General features: G+C 35.8%; 1 protein-coding gene across 1 annotated transcript in view; it reads right to left on the bottom strand.

Annotated features, from left to right (window-relative positions):
• Positions 1–22,956, bottom strand: part of LOC127834174 (arf-GAP domain and FG repeat-containing protein 1-like) — a 58,674-nt gene that overhangs the window by 31,918 nt on the left and 3,800 nt on the right. The window contains exons 3-5 of the mRNA XM_052359817.1: positions 13,257–13,350; positions 8,603–8,860; positions 3,245–3,922 (exon numbers count right to left, since the gene is read on the bottom strand). Coding sequence (XP_052215777.1) covers positions 3,245–3,922; positions 8,603–8,860; positions 13,257–13,350 — 1,030 coding nt within the window. The remainder of the gene's footprint in view (positions 1–3,244; positions 3,923–8,602; positions 8,861–13,256; positions 13,351–22,956) is intronic.

Raw genomic sequence — 22,956 nt, 5'->3', positions numbered from 1 at the left:
CATGTGCTGAACTACTTTTACAATAATTTTTTCAATAGAATAAAGGTCTGTGTTTCTAAGTCTCAATTGATTGAAGTTTTGCGGCTTTAAAAAAATTATTCTTCAAAATGATCAAAATCTGTGAATAGGCTTAAATTAAATCTGATAAATATGTACTGGTAACTAAAGATGTATAAAACAGGTTAAATGTAATTAATTTAACAATTAATGTAATATGTATATCATTATTATTCATATTATATTATTATTATTATTATTATTATTATTATAAATATTTACAGAATCATATGACAGTATACAAGAACTTACAGAATACACCTCTGTTGACCGTTTATTCAAGTAATTCATTAACTTATCTGACATGTTGAATGTTTATGGCAGATTATGCTATTATCCAAGACTGAATGTCCAAATAATGACACAGTTTGAAACACCTAATAAAGATTAATAAACAGTCAGTATTTTTAATTTCACATTAATAATGCTCATACTAAAATTACCCATATAATTACTTAGGCATCACAAACAAATATCACTTTCTTGCTTGTGTCACGCAACATAGAGATACAATTAAGTCCCACAGTAATTCAACTACACAGTCAACATAAACAATGAAATGAAATCTGTTGAAAACAAACACAGTCCCAATCTGTATAAAATTTAGATTTCTCCATTATTATCTTATCAAACAAACGAGTGAGGCCAGAGTTGTCTAAATTTTAGTTTCAATGTCTGCTTTGTGAAAGATGTCCACCTGGACAGAGCAGAAACAAACATTTGAGGCAATGCGATTATGCAATCAGTTCCTTATAGTTTTCTATGTAAGTATATAAATTATATATACCAGATAGATGCCCATCCCATATTTGTTTATATCCAAAAGACAATAACATTATACTATATGTAACACAGGGCTTTCCTTAGATTCTAAGTCAAGAGTCAAAGCTGACTTAGACAGTCACTTTTGTCAAGAGTAAAATCTGATTTAGACAGTCACTTTTGTTATGAGTGAAAGCTGACTTAGACAGTCACTTTTGTTTCTTCTTTGTACATTTTAACTGGGACTCTAAACATTGTAAAACTGAAGAGTAAAATGTCTTTTTTTTTTTTAATGTAGGAGACAACTGTTCACACAAGCGAGTCAAAGGAAAGCAAATGGTCAAGGAAAGTGCTGACACACACTTCACAGTACATGTATGATGGACAATAAAAAAACATACAAGAAAAACATAAGCTTCCAGATAATAATCAAAATGTTTAAAATCCAGTCAGAGCATCAGAAAACAATACCTGAACCTACTTTGGCCTAAAAAGTTGAACAATAAGTAACTGAGATAACCCCATACCTTGTAACACCCTCCCCCTGATACACACACAGGCTCATTACCAATTCGGTCAATGGCTCCAAGTACATGCCAGTACTCGCTCTTATAAAGCATTGACACATGCTACGTGCCATGTATGCATGTTGTAATGCTGCACAGTGGTGAAACAATATGTAGCAATATGTCCACCTAACCAACATTTGTTTTGCTACTTTAATTATAATTTAGGGATGGGCCTGGAATTTCATTCTGGGGGAAACAATTGTCCATTAAGCTGAGAAAGGAGAAGAAATGTTCCCAGGCCCAGGCCCAGGTTCCTGAAAGCAATGAAGACTGTGACCGAGAAAAACATGATGATTTTGACAAAAAATCTTATGTTAAGGTAGCGCACCCCTAATGATTTCCCGCGATTTATTTTACGATCGTTGCCGATCTTCAATGATCGGTTATTTCCGAGAGATGCATTTAATTATTTTCAAACTTCGAATTTTGATATATGTTTACGTAATTCCTTTAGAATACATTATTTTCACAATAAATATTGACTTTGATCAAAATATCATCTGAAAAAATACGATTTCGCGATTTCTTCAAAGATTGACGAGCCTTTTTACCTGTTCACTTATGGATATGTAATTTAAGGTAGTACAATGTGAAGTTGTCTTGGCCGAGTGGTTAAGGCAATGGACTGCAAATCTTTTGGGATCTCCCGCACAGGTTCGAATCCTGCCCACATCCCATACTTTTTGCGACGCGTTTTATTTCTTTTTCTTGATTGAATAAAGCATATATGCTATGTTTATTGTTGAATATGTTGAAATTTTTATGCACCTCCTTCAATTTTTAAAATTAAAACAACGTTATGGCTAAATTGGGTGATTTACTGCTGAAAATACGAATGATGAATGTTGCCTTTTTATTTTTATTTCAAAAAGTAAACGGTTAATCTGTCTATTTCTTGGTATTTTTGCTGTATATAGTGATTCTATAAAAACTACGTTTAAAATAAAACTTAAATGATACTATTTTGAATTTTATGACACTTTGTTTTTAACCGACTCAATTTTTACTTGGCTGAAATAACTCACATTTCATGGCGCTCTTCCATAGATAAAAATTTGTCAAAAATAAATGTCTGTAAAAGAATACATATTTCATCTTGTTTAAACTTTAAACACCTTTACTGCATCTGTTCACACCAACTGCATGCCCATATTTGGAAATTTGAATGAATTATGGAACTTTTATATACCCCATGGGTGAAAATAAACTGGACAAAAGCCGAGCGTGGGGTGGTTTTGAAAAAATCGGTATATTTTTTTTAAAAGCATGGAAAGCCTACATGTACCTACAAATTTGCATGTAAGTTCAGTGAAATGATGCTGATAAAGAAAATAATTAATTAGATTATATTTGGATATGTGCCCATTAGAGGTGCGCTACCTTAATAATGTTATAAATGATACCATAACTCCCACACTGGTGATGAATATGTAGAAAATAACCCTATTAAATACAATTATTTAAGTTATCCTGCCTGTAAAGAAGACATAAAGTGCCCTTGATAGGATTATTGATGCACAGGTAGGTATGAGGACAGTGCATTTTTCCAGTGTTGTTTTTTGCTGGTTCCGTCTTAGAAGCAAATAGAAAATGGCTATATGTAACCAGCATTATACAAGAACAGCCTGCTAGTGACTCACACTCTGTTCAGGTTTTATGCTGTTTGATTCTGATCACAATCTTAGGGCTGAACCGAAATCTTGAGTCTTAAATTAAATTTGATTATCACAGGGACTATTAACCAGTCAAAGTGTGTATCTCAGTGGTAAAGGGTTAATATACATGAACTGTGTAGGGAGTAGTGGTGCAGTGCAGGTGGGTGTATGTACTATCAAGATATCATAGGTTCATGTCACCTCTTGAGGGATTGATCCCTGCAGGCTAAACATGTCTGCTGCAGTGCCGAATGTGTGGTTTTGTAGTGACAGCCCAGAACCAAACAGGTTTTCAGCGGAATCCAATGTAAGACTTTGTGAAGTAATTTCAGACCCAAACAAGTCTGCTTCAGAGCCCAAAGTATTGCCTTGTTGGGATGACCCAACCCCAAACAGGTTTTCAGCGGCGCCAAATGTTGGACCTTGTGATGATAGTCCAACCCCAAACGCCTCAGAATCTATGCCCAATGTCTGGGTTTGTTGTGAAGGCCCGAACCCAATCAGGCTTTCCACTGCACCCGATGTTGTAACTTGTGAAGTAACTCCAGCTCCAAACGCGTTAACTGCTGCTGCACCCAATTGTTGGGCTTGTGAGAATTGCCCCACTGCAAAAAGGTTTTCTCCTGCGCCTGATGTCTCAGCCTGCACTGGTAATCCTGACCCGAACAAGTCCTGATAACTTGACTGAGTGGGAAAACTATTCTCCTTCACAGGAGAGCCAAACAGCATCTCTCCTGTCGTCCCATTGGACATTTCAGTTGGTGCATTCTCATTGGTCAATGCGTCTCCAAAGAGAGCCTCACCAGTCATTTGATTGGCTGGATTATTCAAATCTGGTAGATTGTCAGTGGAACCTGATGGAGTGACAATCTGTCCATCCTTCAAATTTACAGTGGTCATTTGTTATAAACAACAGATTATCTAATGAGATGAAAAGTAAGAAAACTAATGGAATGAAAAAATAAAGGACATATAAAAATAAAAAAATGTTATTAAATGTAATATAATATTATAAAGCCTCCTCCATTACACCCACCATCTCAGTCAGCTTAAAGAGCAACATTAACAAATTAACATATCTATATTACAAAAATGTACATGTACAAGTAGACATTTGCATTTACAATGAAATTTTAACATTTTTTTCAACAGTTGTATGCATAAATGAATATTTCATTACAACAATAGGGTGCACTATCAAACTGGTAATTTGGTAAAGGGGACCTTTAATTCTGACATGAACAAGTATCAATGGATGAAAGATTTAATTGTGATAAACCTGAGTAAATTAAATACAAGAAGAATGTCGAAAATGAAAAAAAACAAGACTATTGCCAAGCAATATATGTCTCCTACCGGCTCCACCATTGTAAGAAATTCCACCATTGTCAGAATATTTTAATTTTTTTGTTGCCATAGCAACCAGAATTTTTGACGTAGGAACGAAATGAAATGATGGCATAATGTCCATATTGCCATCTATCCATGTTTCAAGTTTCATGACAAAATATTTAGAATTTTTAAATTTATCGCAGGATCCAGAAAACCACCAATTTCAGCAGTATTTCTAGTCTATTTGTTGCCATAGCAACCAGAATTTTTGACATACATGTAGGAACAAAATGAAATGACGTGCATAATGTCCACATTGCCATCTATCTATGTTTAAAGTTTCATGAAAAAATATTAAGAACTTTTAAAGTTATCGCAGGATCCAGAAAAGTGTGACAGACAGACTGACTGACAGACAGAGCGAAAACCATAAGTCCCCTCTGGTGAAACCGGTAGGGGACTAATAAATAAATTGCATGAATATTTTAACAGGTAAGGCCAAATAAAAAAATAGTCTTGGTTCAGGGAACATGGCCAGAAAAATGTAGGAGGGTAGGTAGGTTTTTCTTTTTTTTTTTTTTTTTTTTTTTTTTTTTACCAGTTGACTGATTTCAGGGTGAAAAAGGGTCAGTTAATGCACCCATGATTGTTTAAACACTGACCAAATGATTAACATTGCACATGTGGTATTTAGTCGTTGTATATTATTCAATATTCCTAGCTCTTTATGCACTTCTTCAGGGCTAGCGCTGGCCCAAAATTTCTTTGAGCCAACCATTTTTTGTTTGTCTGTCTGTAATAGTGTGACCTTCATATTCAAAAGTGAACAAGCCATCTTTATCAGTCTCTGGTGTTTGGGGTGTGACCTTCAGAATTTTTTTCATCATGAGACCTGACCTAGTCTCCGACAGGTGCTCAAGAGTCTGAATAGTGGCTGTCAAAAGGAGGGTAACCTCAGAATAGCACAAGTCTTTCTTCTGGTACATTTTTTTATAAAATGGCAATGGGTTTGAGCGCATCGCACAGGAAGTGAGCAGTGTACATAAATTTGAATGTTGCTATTGGTTTGTACAGGCTAAGGGCGTCACAGTACATTGATTTTGATTCATTATCAAAGCGAAGCCAATTGTTGTCAAGTTTCCATGACTCTTGGAATGCTCTAGTGTTTTGTGTTTTAATTTTTTTTTTTTATGACTCTTTTTCGTCCAACGACGCTTTAAGGTTAAAGACGCCATGTTAGCGACTGTAGAGACAAAGTGGTTAATTCCATTTTTATAGTAGACTAGATGAATGACTCTTCCTATGTGTTAAAAATACGAAACTTTAATTACAATTAAACCGCGCGTGTTTTTCACATTTTCATTTGATTAAAATACGCTGCTGTCAGTTAGCATAGTGTGCGAGTAAAACAAACAAATTAATTAATTATCATCTTTTCATTTGATCGGAAATTGACAGAAAGTTGTAACATCATCGACATAGAACTAATTATTTAATTATCACTTTTAAATTCAGATCAATAGACAGCTTGGAAATAATTAAATTATTGTCACGCTTCTTTTCATTTTTAATCTTTAATAATACGACATTTGCGACCGGCCGCTATTTTGTTTAGAGACGACAATTTTAACTGTGTATTCAAAGTGCACAGTGTCTGCGCATGAATTACCAAATATTACTCCATAGCTCCACCCATTTTTACATTTCATTCAACAACGTTATTTCATGTGTAAGCGAGCTCAATGTTAATTGGCCAGCTAGCATGCGCACTTCAATAACAATAAGGTCAAGCAATGTCTCGTATACAGGTGCAGACCGGTTTTTGTTCACTGTTCAAATTGCGAACACTTTCATTGAAACAAAGAGAAAAATATAAAAAACCAATCCAGGTTTAAATGGTGGCTGTTTTCAATGAAATTTTACGAGATTTTAGCATTTTCGCCATCAGATTTTTTTCCATGGACCAAAAAATCGTTAGGGTCGGGGGCAAAAAATAGGGTCGGTCGGGTTCCCTGAACCAAGACTATTTTTTTTTTTGGCCTAAACAGAATTTCAAAAATTTGCATATCAACAATGTCTTTGTATCTATAATTGACATTATTTGTCTCTTTATCAATGTTGATTATTTTAATTGATAAACTAAAAAAAATCTATTTGCTTACAAATATGAACAAGTTATATCATGATAGCATAGATAGCAGTGATTGGCAAATAACTGAAGTATACTGTAAACAGCCTTGCAGCTCCCTCAACTAGTAAAACCATCTCTTTCCTCTTATCAGTACACATCATAACAATAGTTTGACTCATTTAGAATTAACACGCAATATCATTTTATTTCATTGTCAAAAACCTTTAAGAAATTCAATGAAAGTGAAGTAGATCTACCGGTAAGTTAACATTCAATGCTAGCTTAATTAATATCATGTACACTCTGCAGTCTCAAAAAACAAGCCATGGAGTATGCTTATGGTTGATTTGTGAGTAACAAGGGCCTTCCATTGGCTGTATACTGGCTGTATAGATAATGTGTATCTAAAGGGTTACAATAGTTTTTGGCATATATAGCACTTATAAACCTTGCGACCATGATAAGATGATAATACTGCTGTGAGAACATATCTTATTTAATTGTAAAGAAAGCCTAAGGCTTATTTGAAATGCTATCGAGTCCATTTCCTGGGACTAGAACCAGTACTTGGTGTCTATGGCAAAATTCAAATGAATGCTCCCACAACCCGGATTTAACCCATGACCTCCCAATCGCTAGGCAGACACCATATCCACTTCACCACTGCAACTTGTGCATTCAGGACTAAAGCATGTCTGCAAAAACTACTGGAAAAGGCCCAGAGAAGCTTGTAAACACAAGCCTGCACTTGATAATACTCTCACTCATATCACAATCATCAACATGTTATCACTTACTGGGTCACAGAGGTACAATTTAATCATCTGACAACAGTTAGAAATAATAGTCATTGTTTTTGATAAGCTTAACTGAAATAAGTGCATGATGTTACAAAATAACAGTCATCTTGTAAATTACTGTAGTATCATTATTACCTAAGGGAACTGTTTTTTGTTGTTTAAGGGAACTATTTTCTGTTAAGGGAATTATTTTCTGTAAAAGGAACTTATTTTTGTTGATTAAGGGAACTATTCTTAGTTGATTTCAGGGTTGATCAGCCAACAAATCCAACACAACCGCATAAAAAATGACATACATAAAAAAAATTCAATTGTTATCTAGCAATCGGTTTGAATACGCTGAAAAGTGAAAAAAAAACAAAAAACTTTATACTTTATTATATGTTACAAAATAAATTCTTTGCAGTTGGTGAAATTAAATTTCAGTAGAGGCATTGCCTAAAGGCAACAAATTGGCTGTTTAACTAAGTGGTATGTGACCATCGGATATGTCCTTTTTAACTAGCACAACCTGCAGACAAGATGCTTACATAGTTCTTTAATACCAATATACAAGAACCAGTCACCTCTGTCTTCAGTATCTTGCACTTATCCCCCACCCCATACATCTAACCTACCCCTGCCACTTCCAACTAAATTGTTCAGGGCAGGATTGCCCTATTGCCCTATTAGTAGGAATTCTGGAAAACACATTGTAACAAGGGACAAAATTGTCACAAAACCAGGTTTTCATTGTGAAAAAAAAACTGATTAAGGGAGACAACTCAAACTGAACTTTTGAAATGAACAAACAAAATTAACCCCCTTTGTAAGTTTGTTTCAAAATAAATCTATTTTAAGTTGTGGTGACATTGGAGATATTGACGTGATTCTTTCGTGCGACACACCGTCCCATGATGGTGAACAAATGTGCCAAATAATTGTAAAATCTCACAATGAATGACATAGTTATGGCCAAGACAAGCTCATTTATTGCCAATTTTGACCTTTGAACTCAAAGTGTGACCTTGACCTTGGAGATATCGACGTAATTATTTCGCGCGACACACCGTCCAATGATGGTGAACAAATGTGCCAAATGATTTTAAAATATGACAATGAACGACATAGTTATGGCCCGGACAAGCTTGTTCCGCCCGCCAGCCAGCCCGCCAGCCAGCCCGTCAGCCCGCCAGCCAGCCCGCCCGCATTCGCCAATCTAATAACCAGTTTTTTCCTTCGGAAAACCTGGTTAAAAATAAATGCCCCCACCTACACATTCCTGTGTTCCCCACCTGGTCCCACACCTGTACGTACCTGTGCGCCAACCTGTAGTTTGGGTGCATTTTCTCCCAGCAGTGACTTGAGAGGCCGGGTACCAGGGGGAGGTTTAACCACTGCTCCGGCCTCATTCATTCTGCGAGCCTCTTCCTTCATGCTGTCTGTAGGCGCCACGTAGTATCTCTTCCTCTCGTACTTCTGGGCCATGAACTCTTTCACCTTCGTCTCGTCCCTTGATTCTGCTTGATTGCCAAGCCTGTTGTCGTAGAGACCAAGCCACACCTTCCGGCAGTACTGGCAACACAATGAACAATATCAGTTCTAGTGTCAATTATTGAATCATGAGGGAAACAATAATTACAAGTTTCTATTTGTGATTAATTCTAGGCTAAGTGTGGGGTAGTTTTGGCTACCATAACTTTAAATGTTGCTTTTTATAATATTTGACAGGCGCGACTTCATAGTTATGGACCAACCCCATTAGGAAAGTCAACTAGAAATTCCCGAAAAGTTGACAATTAACAAAAACTGGTCCAAAACAGCTTTTAAATGCAGTTATTGACCCAAATCAACCACTTGATCGGAAAGATTGACATTTTTCACATTTAACTGATACATTGTATACATGTATTCTTTCACAAAATACAATCTTAAACATTTAAAATTTATCTATTCTTCTCTTACATGTACATATCGAGAAAAACAGCGATGTGACAGACTTTCTTGAAATAGGAATCTCCCGAGATTTCACGGTCATATGACGTTATTTCTATTTTTAGTAACATACCATGTGCTCAAGTGTTTTCAAATTCATAATGACATTTCGCGGTATTTTAGATTATTCTGGCTTGTTTTGTAAACAAATTGTAGTGTAAATACGAACTCAAGGTAAATATTATTTAAAACTACCTGATTCACACTGAAATCAGTCTTATAATCCACCAGACGTAAGTTGTTAATCACAAATAATAGATTTTTGAAAAAGAAAGTTACGTTTACAATTTCAGCAAAAGATGTCAAGGTTGATCCGAAAGTATCCAAATGAAAACTCGTCACGTGACAAAGCGACAATGGCGTCAAAATTGTGAATTTCAGACTGATGAGAGTTACTTTCATCTATTGTAAGATGCATTTGAAACATTTGAACCTTAAAATATTCCCTGATGCAGTAACTTATATTCATTCACCAATATACGTAGAAATGTATCCAAGAAAATGAGCTTTCTCTGATTTATAGCGTGACATAAATATGTTACGACTCTGGTTGACTTTCGATACGGGGTTGGCTTCAGCATACAGGTATGTCAATACCATATCAACTGTACGCTGAAGTTTCTTTAGCTAAGTGTGGGGTCAATTTTTAACTCCTAAAAATAAGGTTTTCAACATGTGACTCATTACATGTAATTTACTTATTTGTAAATCCCAGGCTATGTCTGAATGCACACTATCTACATACCTAAGCATGGTTGAAAGTTGAAAATGTCTTAAAACGGAAAAGTTTTGCTGGGGTCCAGCCATGCAGGGGGCCCCCGGTGGGTTCAGGGCAAAGCCCTGGTAGGGGGGGGGGGGGGTTGGGGCCAAGCACCAGAAGCTCCAGAAATTTAGCCAATTAGAAACGATTTTAAGTACCGTAAGGTAAAAGTAATACTCATGTTACTTCAAAAGACCATCTTCTTAATTTCTCCATTATATTTATAAGAATGTATTGATTTAAAAATAACGGCATTAAAAACAATAGATTACTGGTCTTTATGAACCAAATCAGCAGAGTGGCATCTACATGAGATGAGCTACTAATCAGGAACTGTTTTTGTATTTACAATGACCTTGACCTTAAAAGTTCCCAGAACGCATTTCCAAGCTAATTAAGCTATCCAAGCACAAAATTGCAGTCATGAATCATAGAGACAACATTCAAGGGCATTTAATGCATTATTTAAGGCCAAAAATGAAAGACCATTTGGTACTTCCTAAGGGCAGAGGAGTGAATTCTTTCTAATATAATATAATTAAATTATCAGAAAGACTGGACAAATCTGTATTAAAACTATTAATTTTAATAACAATACACAGACATTGTAAGAAGCCAAATTTGCCGTTCCTGAAAAAATGCAGCGGTCACATAAAAATGCACACGTCTCTTGTTAAATACCAAATGGACTATCTAAGTGAATTATGACAGACAGCCATGTTCATCATATTCAAGATACACATGTAATCAAAATCTGCAATCTATCCATTTAATTGTATTTCAATATTTAACTAGACTATTGCCAAGCCAGGGGTTTTTTTTACTAAGAAAGTGACGCCGATATTCGGCGTCTTCCCCTACCAGAATTTTTCCCCTAAAAATACAATTTTCCCTCCAAAAATATAATTTTTCACCAAAATATAATATTTTACCCTCAAAGAAATGTTTTTTTTTCTTTTGGGAAGTCGACACTTATCCAATTTGTACCATGTACAACGATCTCGCTCTCTCTCTCGCTCTCCCGACGAACACTCAAATCTGGGAAAACCAGTGATTCTAAATATAGCTCTTGAATTACGTCATGGAAACCGGGCAACTAATCGTATTAATCAGTGACTATTTTAATGGATTCCGTTCTTGCGCGAGAAGGGTGTTTCGTCAATTTATTACTGGAAACCAGTCAAATTTACATCCGGGTTATGTGAAAGCCAAAAAAGTCTCACAATTGGCGTTCATACACAAACAAAATAAAACGTTCGAACTCGGAAAGTATTAATTGCGTCGACGCACTTTTTAAGAATGAATCATCAAAAACCGTTGAAACCCAGCAGGATTCGGAGGTACATGTAATCAACATCGAACATTGTGAAAGTGAAAGTACACAATCGGCAGCTGCCACACCTTTCCCTTCCAATACTGTAATAAATCTAAATCATTTACCCATTCATCATGAAATTGAAATCACAATATTGACATTGTCCCCCGGCCCCAGTAGAAAACCTTTCCCATTATTAGATCTACCCCTGCAACTTTATTTAGGACTTTGACTTTAATATCATACTTGTTCATGTGTTTAAGAACAAAAAGGTCAGAGACGTGCCTCTTTTTCTAAAAAAAACCCTGAAGCCTGTAGGTGAGTTATAGACATTGAAATGAACAGTTTTTATTTTTTCCCCAAATATGTCTCTTTCGCGCTCTATTTTCCCCTTTTACCCAGCATCCAGCGTCTTCCCCTTTTTCTAAAAAAAAACCCTGCAAGCAATATATGTCCCCTACCGGCTCTAACATTGTCAGAAATTCCACCATTGTCAGATTTTTTTTATTTTTATGCCCCCCTTCGAAGAAGAGGGAGTATATTGCTTTGCTCATGTCGGTCTGTCTGTCTGTCGGTCGGTCTGTCGGTCTGTCCGTCCACCAGGTGGTTGTCAGACGATTACTCAAGAACGCTTAGGCCTAGGATCATGAAACTTCATATGTACATTGATCATGACTCACAGATGACCCCTATTGATTTTGAGGTCACTTGGTCAAAGGTCAAGGTCACTGTGACCCGAAATAGTAAAATGGTTTCCGGATGATAATTCAAGAACGCTTATGCCTAGGATCATGAAACTTCATAGGTAGATTGATCATGACTAGCAGATGACCCCTATTGATTTTCAGGTCACTAGGTCAAAGGTCAAGGTCACGGTGACCCAAAATAGTAAAATGGTTTCTGAATGATAATTTAAGAACCCTTATGCCTAGGATCATGAAACTTGATAGGTAGATTGATCATGACTAGCAGATGACCCCTATTGGTTTTCAGGTCACTAGGTCAAAGGTCAAGGTCACGGTGACCCGAAATAGTAAAATGGTTTCCGGATGATAACTCAAGAACGCTTATGCCTATGATCATGAAACTTGATAGGTACATTGATCATGACTGGCAGATGACCCCTATTGATTTTCAGGTCACTAGGTCAAAGTTCAAGGTCACAGTGACCCGAAATAGTAAAATGGTTTCCTGATGATAACTCAGGAAAGCTTATGGCTAGGATCATGAAACTTCATAGGTACATTGATCATGACTCGCAGATGACCCCTATTGATTTTCAGGTCACTAGGTCAAAGGTCAAGGTCACAGTGACAAAAAACATATTTACAAAATGGCTGTCACTACAACTTAGAGCCCATATGGGGGGCATGCATGTTTTACAAACAGCCCTTGTTTTATATTTGTTGCCATATAGCAACCATAATTTTTGACGTAGGAACAAAATGAAATGACGTGCATAATGTCCATATTGCCATCTATCCATGTTTGAAGTTTCATGAAAAAATATGAAGAACTTTTAAAGTTATCGCAGGATCCAGAAAAGTGTGACGGACAGAAAGACAGACTGACAGAGCGCAAACCACAAGTCCCCTCCAGTGAAACTGGTGGGGGACAATAATCTAAAGCAGCCTGCGTAAAACATGCATTAAATTAATTTTTCCTTAGCGCCAACCTTAAGGATGGGAGCACCTGGCTTTTTAAATTAAAATCTTGTGGCAATTTTCCTTTATATATATTATATATATATATATATATATATATATATATATATCATATAAAAATATATATTATAGTTTGCTAAATCTAGGGTCTGGGATGGTGATGAAATATGTTATGTACATAACGGATCTTAACAATATTGAACTATGGTTATCTATTTATAATGCTAATGCATGTACCTCATTTCCATGCATTTGTAGAAATTCCATCTCTTCTGGAGTAAAACTGGCCATTGATATAGACTTCACTCTGTGTGGCGGATTCAAACCTCGCCTGAAAAAAAACAAAACAAACATGTCTTGTATTAAAGGGAGCCACGTACAGCCTTTAACTGAAGGACACAGCTCCCTAATGCCCCAAGGAACCCCCTGCCCCACCCCCCCCCCTTTAGACACCCAGCATGCCCTTTGTTGATCTTGTACATTATAACCAGGGCTTTCCTTTGACCCGAGCTACCGGGTTTTGACGCTTGAAAATTACAGAAGACCCTTGTTTGACTCGTGAGAAAATTATGTCATGCGTCACATTTGACCCGGGGGAATAAACCGACTTGCGTCAACGAGATCAAAAGATGTTAAGACTAAGCGATAATTGGCTTGGGGCAGAGTATCTTTTTTGGTAGATGCTAACCGTTATCAGCCGTTTCCAATCATTGAAGCACAAGTCCGCCCAGTAGGCGGAGTTTGGCCCTTTGAGAAATCTAGTAATGACCAATAAAAACACTGCTGGTTCGATGACGCGTATATCAACATCAGCTGTTTTCGGAAAAGGTCTAAATGAATGTATTAAACCCACCAAAGCAGAATGAACTCACCCGCGTTGGTTTTAATTATATCCAGTATATAATAATAACATCTACCGGTATATCCACAATTCTCTGTAAAGCATATTTTAGTTTAAACCTATTTATTTTAGCTCGATTGCATTGAAAGGCTAAGGCTTATATAAACGCTATCGAGTCCGTTTCCTGGGCCTAGAACCAGTACTTGGTGTCTTTGGGGGAGATCTAAAGAACGCTGCCACGGTGGGGATCAAACCCGTGACCCCCCGGTAGCTAGGCGGACACCATATCCATTACACTAAGGCGACCTATAAAGCCTATTTTGAGAAATACTTCCACAATTAGTCAGAATGTATTTACAAAGCTGAATACACCCCATCGTGTTTTACTTCATGTTTGCTCCGTTCAAAGACGCGCGAAAGTTATGCTGGCATATGTACTGTCTACAACATCACATTACATGCTTTGCATCAGAGTTGCTAAAAAGAACCATAGAACCGGTATAACTTACCTTGTGGCAAAGTGACAAATTTTGATGCTGCATGTGCCTATTAATTACAACATAGGCGTTATAATTGACATTTGAGACGGCAAAGAAAAACAGCGTGTTTGACGCACGTCTTCGGTGAAGATGGTACATGATTGAAATAATAAAACACGGATTTGAGCCGTTCAGGGTCAATTTAGAGATGAATGTAAATCCGATTAGTTAGTTTAGGGGGGGAGGTTGTGTATTTTCTAGGTTACTTATTACTGTTTTTCATTTTCTGCAGTCAAACAAAATGCATATTTTATTACATGTGCAAAAGATGTATATCACGACATGTTTTTGGACAGTCGTTTTCGGATTCGGTGTGGTTCGTTTATTTCAATTCAATTTCACATTTCTGTATATCATTTTTATAGAATGACGAATACACCTGCGGTGTTATGGATGGTCTGATTGATAGAATTGTGCAATGTACTCACAAGAAATTGCACGTAGAAAGACAATATAAAATAACAATAAGCTAGCAAGGGCTCGATGGGCTATGCCCTCTATTTCCTTTATCTTACGGTCTCAGACACTCTGCTTTATCTTCCGGATTTCGAATTTGGGACAATTGACACCCATGATATATATAAGATGTCAGTACCAGTGCGAGTGTTTTTTTCGTATTGAGTTCACTATGCTCACAATGTTGGTCACAATGTATGTTTACATTGTGTCTTTTATTGACTGGAATATAAGAAATAAATGTTTAGATATTTGTTAATTTGTTGCTTTTCATATATTATATCTCAGTAATTTGCTCAAAGTACAAAAGCTCATTGACTCGCTTGCGTTATTATTATGACTCATACAAATTTGATTTTGACTCTTGAAAATATGGTCCCAAGAGTCATTGACTCTTGATTTTGGAGGTCTAAGGAAAGCCCTGATAACACAGGAAACTTAACTTAAAGGTTCAATAAGTTGATAAAATTATAACAGGGAAAGTAGTTTTATGAATGATAAAACTGTTTTAAATTTTAATACGAGTGATAGAATATACATATACAAAACATGACTTAATGAAAATATGTCACAGCAGGATGTTTTTAGCCATTTTGGGAAAAGGAGTCTGGTCAAATTGGGATTTTTTAATCCAAATAATTGCAAATTTGGGAATTTGTTATCAACAAAATTCTGATTTTTTTATCAACAAATATTGATAAATATAATTCAAATAAGGAGAACAAAATCATATGAATTATTGTTATATACTTTGTTAGATGTTATATGTTTATGAAATAAAATTGAGAAATAATAATAACAATCATACGACACTTTTCTTAAAAAAATATATTTAAATGTCGGTTTGGGATCGAGTCTTGTAAGCTTTCCGTTGGGATGGGATCTGTTTTATGGCCTTTAAAAAATTGCACCTGCTAGGCTCAAATGGATAGATGCCCCCGCCCCTCCATTCCGAGGCCCGACCCTGCCATTTTATTTAAAAAAAAAAAAAAATTGACATGATAATTCTTGCCTTTATCAAATCTTAGCTGGAGCATTGAAAACCCCTGTACATGATAAAAAGCCCTTTTGACTAATCAGCACCCAGCCAAGTGGAAATCCCAGCTGAATTGCTGCATGTATATGCCAGACAGACTTTGTTGTACTTACAGATCCATTAGTGCTGAGTTAAGTATTAGTTCACGTCTATTATTGCGATAGGAAAATTATATCTAATTTATATTGAAAATTTATAAGTTATAGCATGTGAACAATTAAAATTCACCTTTTTTCCCCCACAAAGTGGAAAGTGTTAACAATTACGTCTGCACGAAATTATGAGCTCTCAATTCAAATATAACTATTTTGCCCCAACAGAAGCATACTTGCGACATGTAAAATATATTGTTCCTTTTTGCAATTATTATACCGTAAAAACTCAGTCATAGGTCTATATGTACTTGCTCATACGTCGGCGGGTATGAAAATTGTTTGACAATGTTACATTGTGTGTATGTGCATTTCATAAGTCAGTAAAAATTACAAGACATTTGGAAAATCAGCTTCAGTAAAATTGTGACCCCATCAAATACATGTATATTCCTGTGACGCAACTATACTGTTGGACATGTTAATAATATTATACAAAACCCGATATCATAAATAGCATTACCTTGCAATATGATAACAAGTAATAATCCAACAAAACACTGTGCCATTATTTACGATACTGTGCCATTATTTAAGATTTATGTGTTTATGAATTTTGTAAACACCAGCACACTCATAATGTGCAGCTCAATGAGATAAACATGCATGCCAAATATCAAGTTGCTATATCTTCAATATTGCAAAAGTTACGACCAAGGTTAAAGTTTTGGGACAGACACACTGACAGACAGGCCAAAAACAATATCATTTGATCATTTGATCCGGGGGCATAAAAAAGTAAAAACTAAATCTAATAACATTTTACTTCAAATAACACTTAACTATAGACTTAGGAGAGTTCAATTATTTATGGTCATTTCCTTAAGCACAGCTCTTTTCCATGCCTCTTAGTCTAAGGCCGCTTCAAAAGAGGTCCTTTGGGGTTGCCATTAATACTTATCCATGTCCTGACTGTATGCAGTAAAATCCAAACTAGGCAAATTTTTACAGGACAGTAGGTCCTGTAAAATTGGAAAAAATACAGGACCTCCCCTTTTTGTACAGGACCTACCGACTACAATACATAATTATTAATAGTAAAATAATTTGGTTTCATCGCTGGGATCAAGCTGTTAGTGATATAAAATGATTAATGATTAAAAAGCTATTAATTTCAAGGTCACACATTTGTATTTGACGTTAAATAATAATACATGACATACATGGTACTAGTCTTGTTGAGTTTAAACATATCCACAAAAAAATGCCGAACGCATGTTAACAGTAAATATACATTTTCTCATCAATCATTCTAATTTTCTGCTGGGAATCGCAGGATTTGACATTCAGCAAGTAGGGTGTTAACTTTCATATTGGAATACATTTTTGCGATCTAATGTGATCGTCAATAATGTTGACATTAGTTAATAAGTTGAAATTTAAATCTAGTAGTCACCGCGAATCGCGGTGTTTCACGATTATTCTACAGCTGATCTTTATTGCGGGATGGTTGCAGTGAAATCACTGCAGAATCACCCATAGAGTGTTATGGCTGCGAATCGCGGTGAATCACTGCAATTCGTCACGTTGGCCCTAACGCGGTGATGTGAGATTTAGGCAAAAATCGCGGTTCGCATAGTGCATAACCCTATTGTATGTATTGATCGATGGATGTATACATGTTCAACTCTATCCATTACCCATAATCCAGTTGCGTTTACATTAAAAGTCAAACATTAAAATTCTGAAGATTTTTCAAATTACTAATTTTATTATGCCCATATGAGAATTAAACAAAACTCTTACAGTTATATGAAATCAATGCAAATATAATTTGTTAAAATGCTTTACACCTCAAGTACATGTAGCTAAAGAAACTTCAGCGTACAGTTTATATAGTATTGACAGACCTGTACGCTGTAGCGAATCCCATATCGAAAGTCAACCAGAGTCGTAACATATTTATGTCACACTATCAATCAAAGACAGTTCATTTTCTTGGATACATTTCTTCATATATTGCTGAATTAATATAAAGTACTGCATCGGGGCATATTTTAAGGTTAAAATGTTTCAAATGCATCTTAAAATAGATGAAAAGAACTTTCATCAGCCTGAAATTCACAATTTTTACGCCATGGTCCCTTTGTTACGTGACGAGTTTTCATTTGGATACTTTCGGACTGACACTGACATTTTTTGCTGAAATTGTAAACATTACTTTCGTTTTCTGAAATCTATTATTTGTGTTTAACAACTTACGTCTGGTGGATTAAAACACTGATTTCAACGTGAATTTGGTAATTTTAAATAATTATTACTTTGAGTTTGTATTTACACTACAATTTGTTTACAAAACAACCAAAAATAATTTAAAATACCGGGAAATGTCATTCTGAATTTGAAAACACTTGAGCACATGGTATGTTACTAAAAATAGAAATACCATCATATGACTGTGAAATGTCGGGAGATTCGCATTTCAATAATGTCTGTCGCATCGCTGTTTTTCTCGATATGTTCGAGCAGAAAAGATAAATTTGTAATGTTTAAGAAAGTATTTTGTGAAAGAATATTTCAGTTAAATGTGAAAAATGTAAATCTTTCCGATCAAGTGGTTGATTTGGGCAAATATCTGCATTTAAAGGTTGTTTTGGACCGGTCTTTGTTACCTGTCAACTTTTCTGGAATTTCTGGTTGACTTTCTTAACGGGGTTGGGCCAGTCAAAAATCATAAAAAGCGACATTTAAATGTTGGTAGCCAGAACTACACCTCAAGTACATGTTTCGACAATATTACGCATGAAATGCACAATTTCCACGACGATTACACCCGGTTCCCATCATCAGTTTTCTAAAACTAGCCACGATTTCATTGTGGAGGTGTACAATGTAGTGTCAGATTAGAATGGTGGGTCTAACAAAGCCAACAAACTGCCACAAAACCAAACACTTGTAATTTGTAAATAATTTTAATACAGGTATTTACTGCCTAAGAGTGCTGTCGCTTACTCAAAGCGTGTGCTCTTTTTGGTCAATATGGATTTTCCAACACAACAATGCTCTGCCTTAAGGCAACTTAAGTTGGGAAAATAGAAACATGTTATTGACAGACGATTGTAAATCGGCTCTTTAAATTTTCTGCTAAATAAATATCACTTTGATCTTTAAAAATACCCATGGATTTCTACAAACATGCCATAAATTTCCAGACCAATTCCGGGACATTGAGCTAAATTTTCCGGGACATTTGCTGATTTTCCGGGACATGAATACATATAGCGAAATATATAGACATACTGTATATGCATTTTTGGTTACGCATTTTTTCACATCGTAAATTAAGTACATTACTAATAAATATGTTGTTAGCATCTAAAACAGGCATTTCATTAATCTTTTCTAAGTGTAAGATCTCCATCGTTAAATCGATCTTTATATGCCATGTTTGCCGAGTCACAATTTATTTTATTTAAAGTCTGCCATCCTGTTGAAATGTTGTAAGCAGCAGGTGCGCCTAGCAACTTATAATCAATAATATATCCGCCTAATACCTAATTGGCATTTCAAATTATATACAGAACACTCCACGCGTTTTCCCCAATTTCCCTCCATACTCCGCGGGTTTCGACCTGAAGGGAGATTAAGAAAATCCCGCTATACGCGGCGTTTGCATGATTTTGGACGCGGCGGTTAACGATCGGCAAAACTGATAAGCCGACACGGCGGCCCTCGGCGTTGGCAACGCGGGGGAAACTCCGCGTTTTACGAGATAACGATCAATTTAATTTTGTTTGACTTCCTGATTTTCAAATAAAATTACATTTATTACAAGTACATACATGTACATGTAGTATAATATTTACAATTTAAAAAAAACAACCAAGATAGATCGATCCGGACGTGGTTGTAGAAGTAGTTGCTGTTGTATAGAAAACTCGTTGATTTACGACACACAAAACCTCGTCTTTTAACTAATACTTACCAATTAATATAAACACAGTTTGCAACATTGTTTTTATTTTGATAATTTAATCCAAAGTTTTCATGTTAGCAGGTGATTTTCTATTCTGAACATGTATACAAATGACCAAGGACCCTAAAAATCTCGCAAATCTGTGTGAATTGACAGTTTGACGTAATCAAAGAAAAGCCGCTTCCTGTCCAAAGGCATAACTTACTCAAGTGAACACGTTCAACGAATGCATAAGGAATGGTTTTAATTGTCGGAACAAAGTCAATTCTCTGCTCGCTAATGCATTGATTTTCTCTTTGTTTGTAGGCTATTCCATTGATTGCTAAAAGGTGGTAACTATTGACTTGATAATTGCATTTAATATTCACAGTTGTATTCTTGTTGCGTCGACATTCTAAACAATGTTTACCAGTAATTATGCACCAAATCGGCAGAGTGACATTCACACATGTTAATCCCTTTTGTCAAAACACCGCAGATAGCAGTCTACACAATTGGTCAGTAGACAAGCTTTGCGTGTTTTCATAACGTCAAACACTTAAAATCCAGTTCCGCCCAGATGTCTTCTTTATTCAGTTTACAATACAATTAGTGTTAAAATAATTACTCTACTAAAATACCGTATCGATAAAGATTCGGCGTGTTCGATTTGAAATTATTTTAGAGGAAATATCAACTTATTCGCGATATAATTTCGTTAATGAATACCAAAGAAACTTTTAACCGAAATCAACAAAATTCAATGTTCTCTGCGCTACAAAGTTTGTATCAAAAAAATTAATACACGCACGCTTTGCAGGAGTATACATTGTACCTTGACCTTGTACAATGCAGCATAATTTTCGCGCGCTTTTGTCGGGAAATATATACATGATGACTGTATATTGGAAGCATTTGTAAACGTCGTATTAACAATTAAAAATCGTAGTGTGTTTCGGATTACTAATTATTATTCTCATTTGGAAATTTTACGGAACATTATTCTTGTGTCATATGTGTTATGATTTATATATTAATTTGTCAAATGTATTATATGTATTAATTTTCTATACAATTATCTTTTTTATACATGTACCACAGTATTTAAACAATTTATTATAACAATGTTTTTATTTTTTGGCATGCCCAGTAGCACACTGCTAACGCGACGTTGCGCGGCGGTCACTGATAAGAACGGAAAGTGTCTGCATTTACCGAATAGCCTAAAGTAATACACGCCGCGGGAATTAGCGAACGCGGCGTAACGCCGAGCGTTTTATCGAGTTCAACTCGCTCTTCCAACGCCGCGTGAACACTCGCTAGCAGAAAAAAAATGCGGAGGGAGCGCGTTTTTTGGGGAAAACGCGTGGAGTGTACTGTATTTGATATAACCGAATTGTGCATGAAATGCACAATGTCCACGAGGACAACATCGATGTTTTAATCAAAAGTCTCCGAACAAACTGCCCACATTTTTATCGTGGAGGAGTACACAATACGGACCGATAAGTGTGCTTGGAAATACAAAGCCACTGAAACTATATATTGATATTGACACGGGTTATTCAAGAATGACTAATTCACAATCGCACGAATCTTCAGTTGTTTGAACAACCTCTTTTCCCTTACGCAAAGGCAGGGTTCGCCAAAACAGTCGGTCCGCCGGTCCTGACCGGCAAATATTTCTCAGGACCGACAAGTGATTTAAGATAATCGGTCCGACTGACCGACACAATCGGATGAAAAATGGTTTCAAAAAGATCACTCAAAGTGTAAAATATGCTTTTGGATAAATAGAAGGTAAATGCTTTTTGTTCAACTTCTGTCAAAATCCTTTTTTTCTTACCTTCATTTTGATGTTTTGATGTTTAAAGTTGGATTAGAATTGACTATCACATGCGAGTTCAAAATCAACGGTCTATGTTAAAAAAAGCAACCGAATGCGTCCGCCATTTTGTTTGTTCCATTTAATTATTCCACAACAAAAACCGCATGAAAACTTGTTTCAACAGGCATTTGTGAGCATTTCTGTTAAATAGTTTCATTATTATATTCTTATGGGAAGGATATATTTTAATTTACACACCAACAATTTCTGAAATCAAAATTAGATTTTTCACCCGATGTACTATATTTCGGATATTTTAAAATTCGGACATAGGGATATTTATGTTTTGATTTGTTGTTGATAGTTTGTAGCAATATGTTTTGTGTTATTTCAGACAACAAGAATGGATGGTGGTAATGGGCCTTTCTATCAAGAAATAGGTGTGAAAGACATTCATTTAATTGAACCTGGAAATCAACCTCGGCTAAGAGAAAATATTTTAACAATAGGTGTTGTTTTAGAACTTGTGAAATTGGCTAATAAACAGAAATTGAAGTCATCCAAAGTAGTGTGAATGGGTGTGTGCAATTAAGTCAAACTTGATTGGATGTCACCCTAACTTCTCAAGAACACGGATTTGCAGAGCTGTGCAGGCTAAAAAACAGTTTGACAAAAAGAAGTCTAAAAAGAATACCTTTGGTTTATATGTGGTTTATTATTAATATAATAATTGTTTAATTATATCGACTTTAGACATGTTTTTTATTGTATTTTAATGTGATCAAAACCAATAAACATCTAAAAGGTACTCTCTTTTGTTGTGTTTTGCTGATATAGTTAAGTCGGACAGTGGGACTGACAGAAACTGATTCGGACTGACAAAAATTTCAAGTCTGTCAGTCCGAATGACTGACAGATTTTTCAAGTTTTTGCGAACCCTGCAAAGGAAAATTATAACGTAGTATATTGAAGTCAATTAACAACTCCATTAAACAATGCAGTCTTTTTGTTTTGACTGCGAACGTGAGACAATCGATATGATAACAGGTCCCCTGTTAATTGATTGATTTTGAGACATGAGCGTAGAAACCTATTCGGGTAGGCAGTGTCATGGAGTCGCTGCGGATTAGTGCGAAGACAGATTTGAGGTGCAGTTAAGCCTAACAAAAGGTGCATGTACATATGAATTT

The sequence above is a fragment of the Dreissena polymorpha genome, chromosome 6 (genome assembly GCF_020536995.1).
Source record: "Dreissena polymorpha isolate Duluth1 chromosome 6, UMN_Dpol_1.0, whole genome shotgun sequence".
NCBI classification, from domain to species: domain Eukaryota; kingdom Metazoa; phylum Mollusca; class Bivalvia; order Myida; family Dreissenidae; genus Dreissena; species Dreissena polymorpha.
The sequence above is the reverse complement of the archived record's forward strand: the minus strand, read 5'-3'. Positions and strand labels throughout refer to the sequence as shown.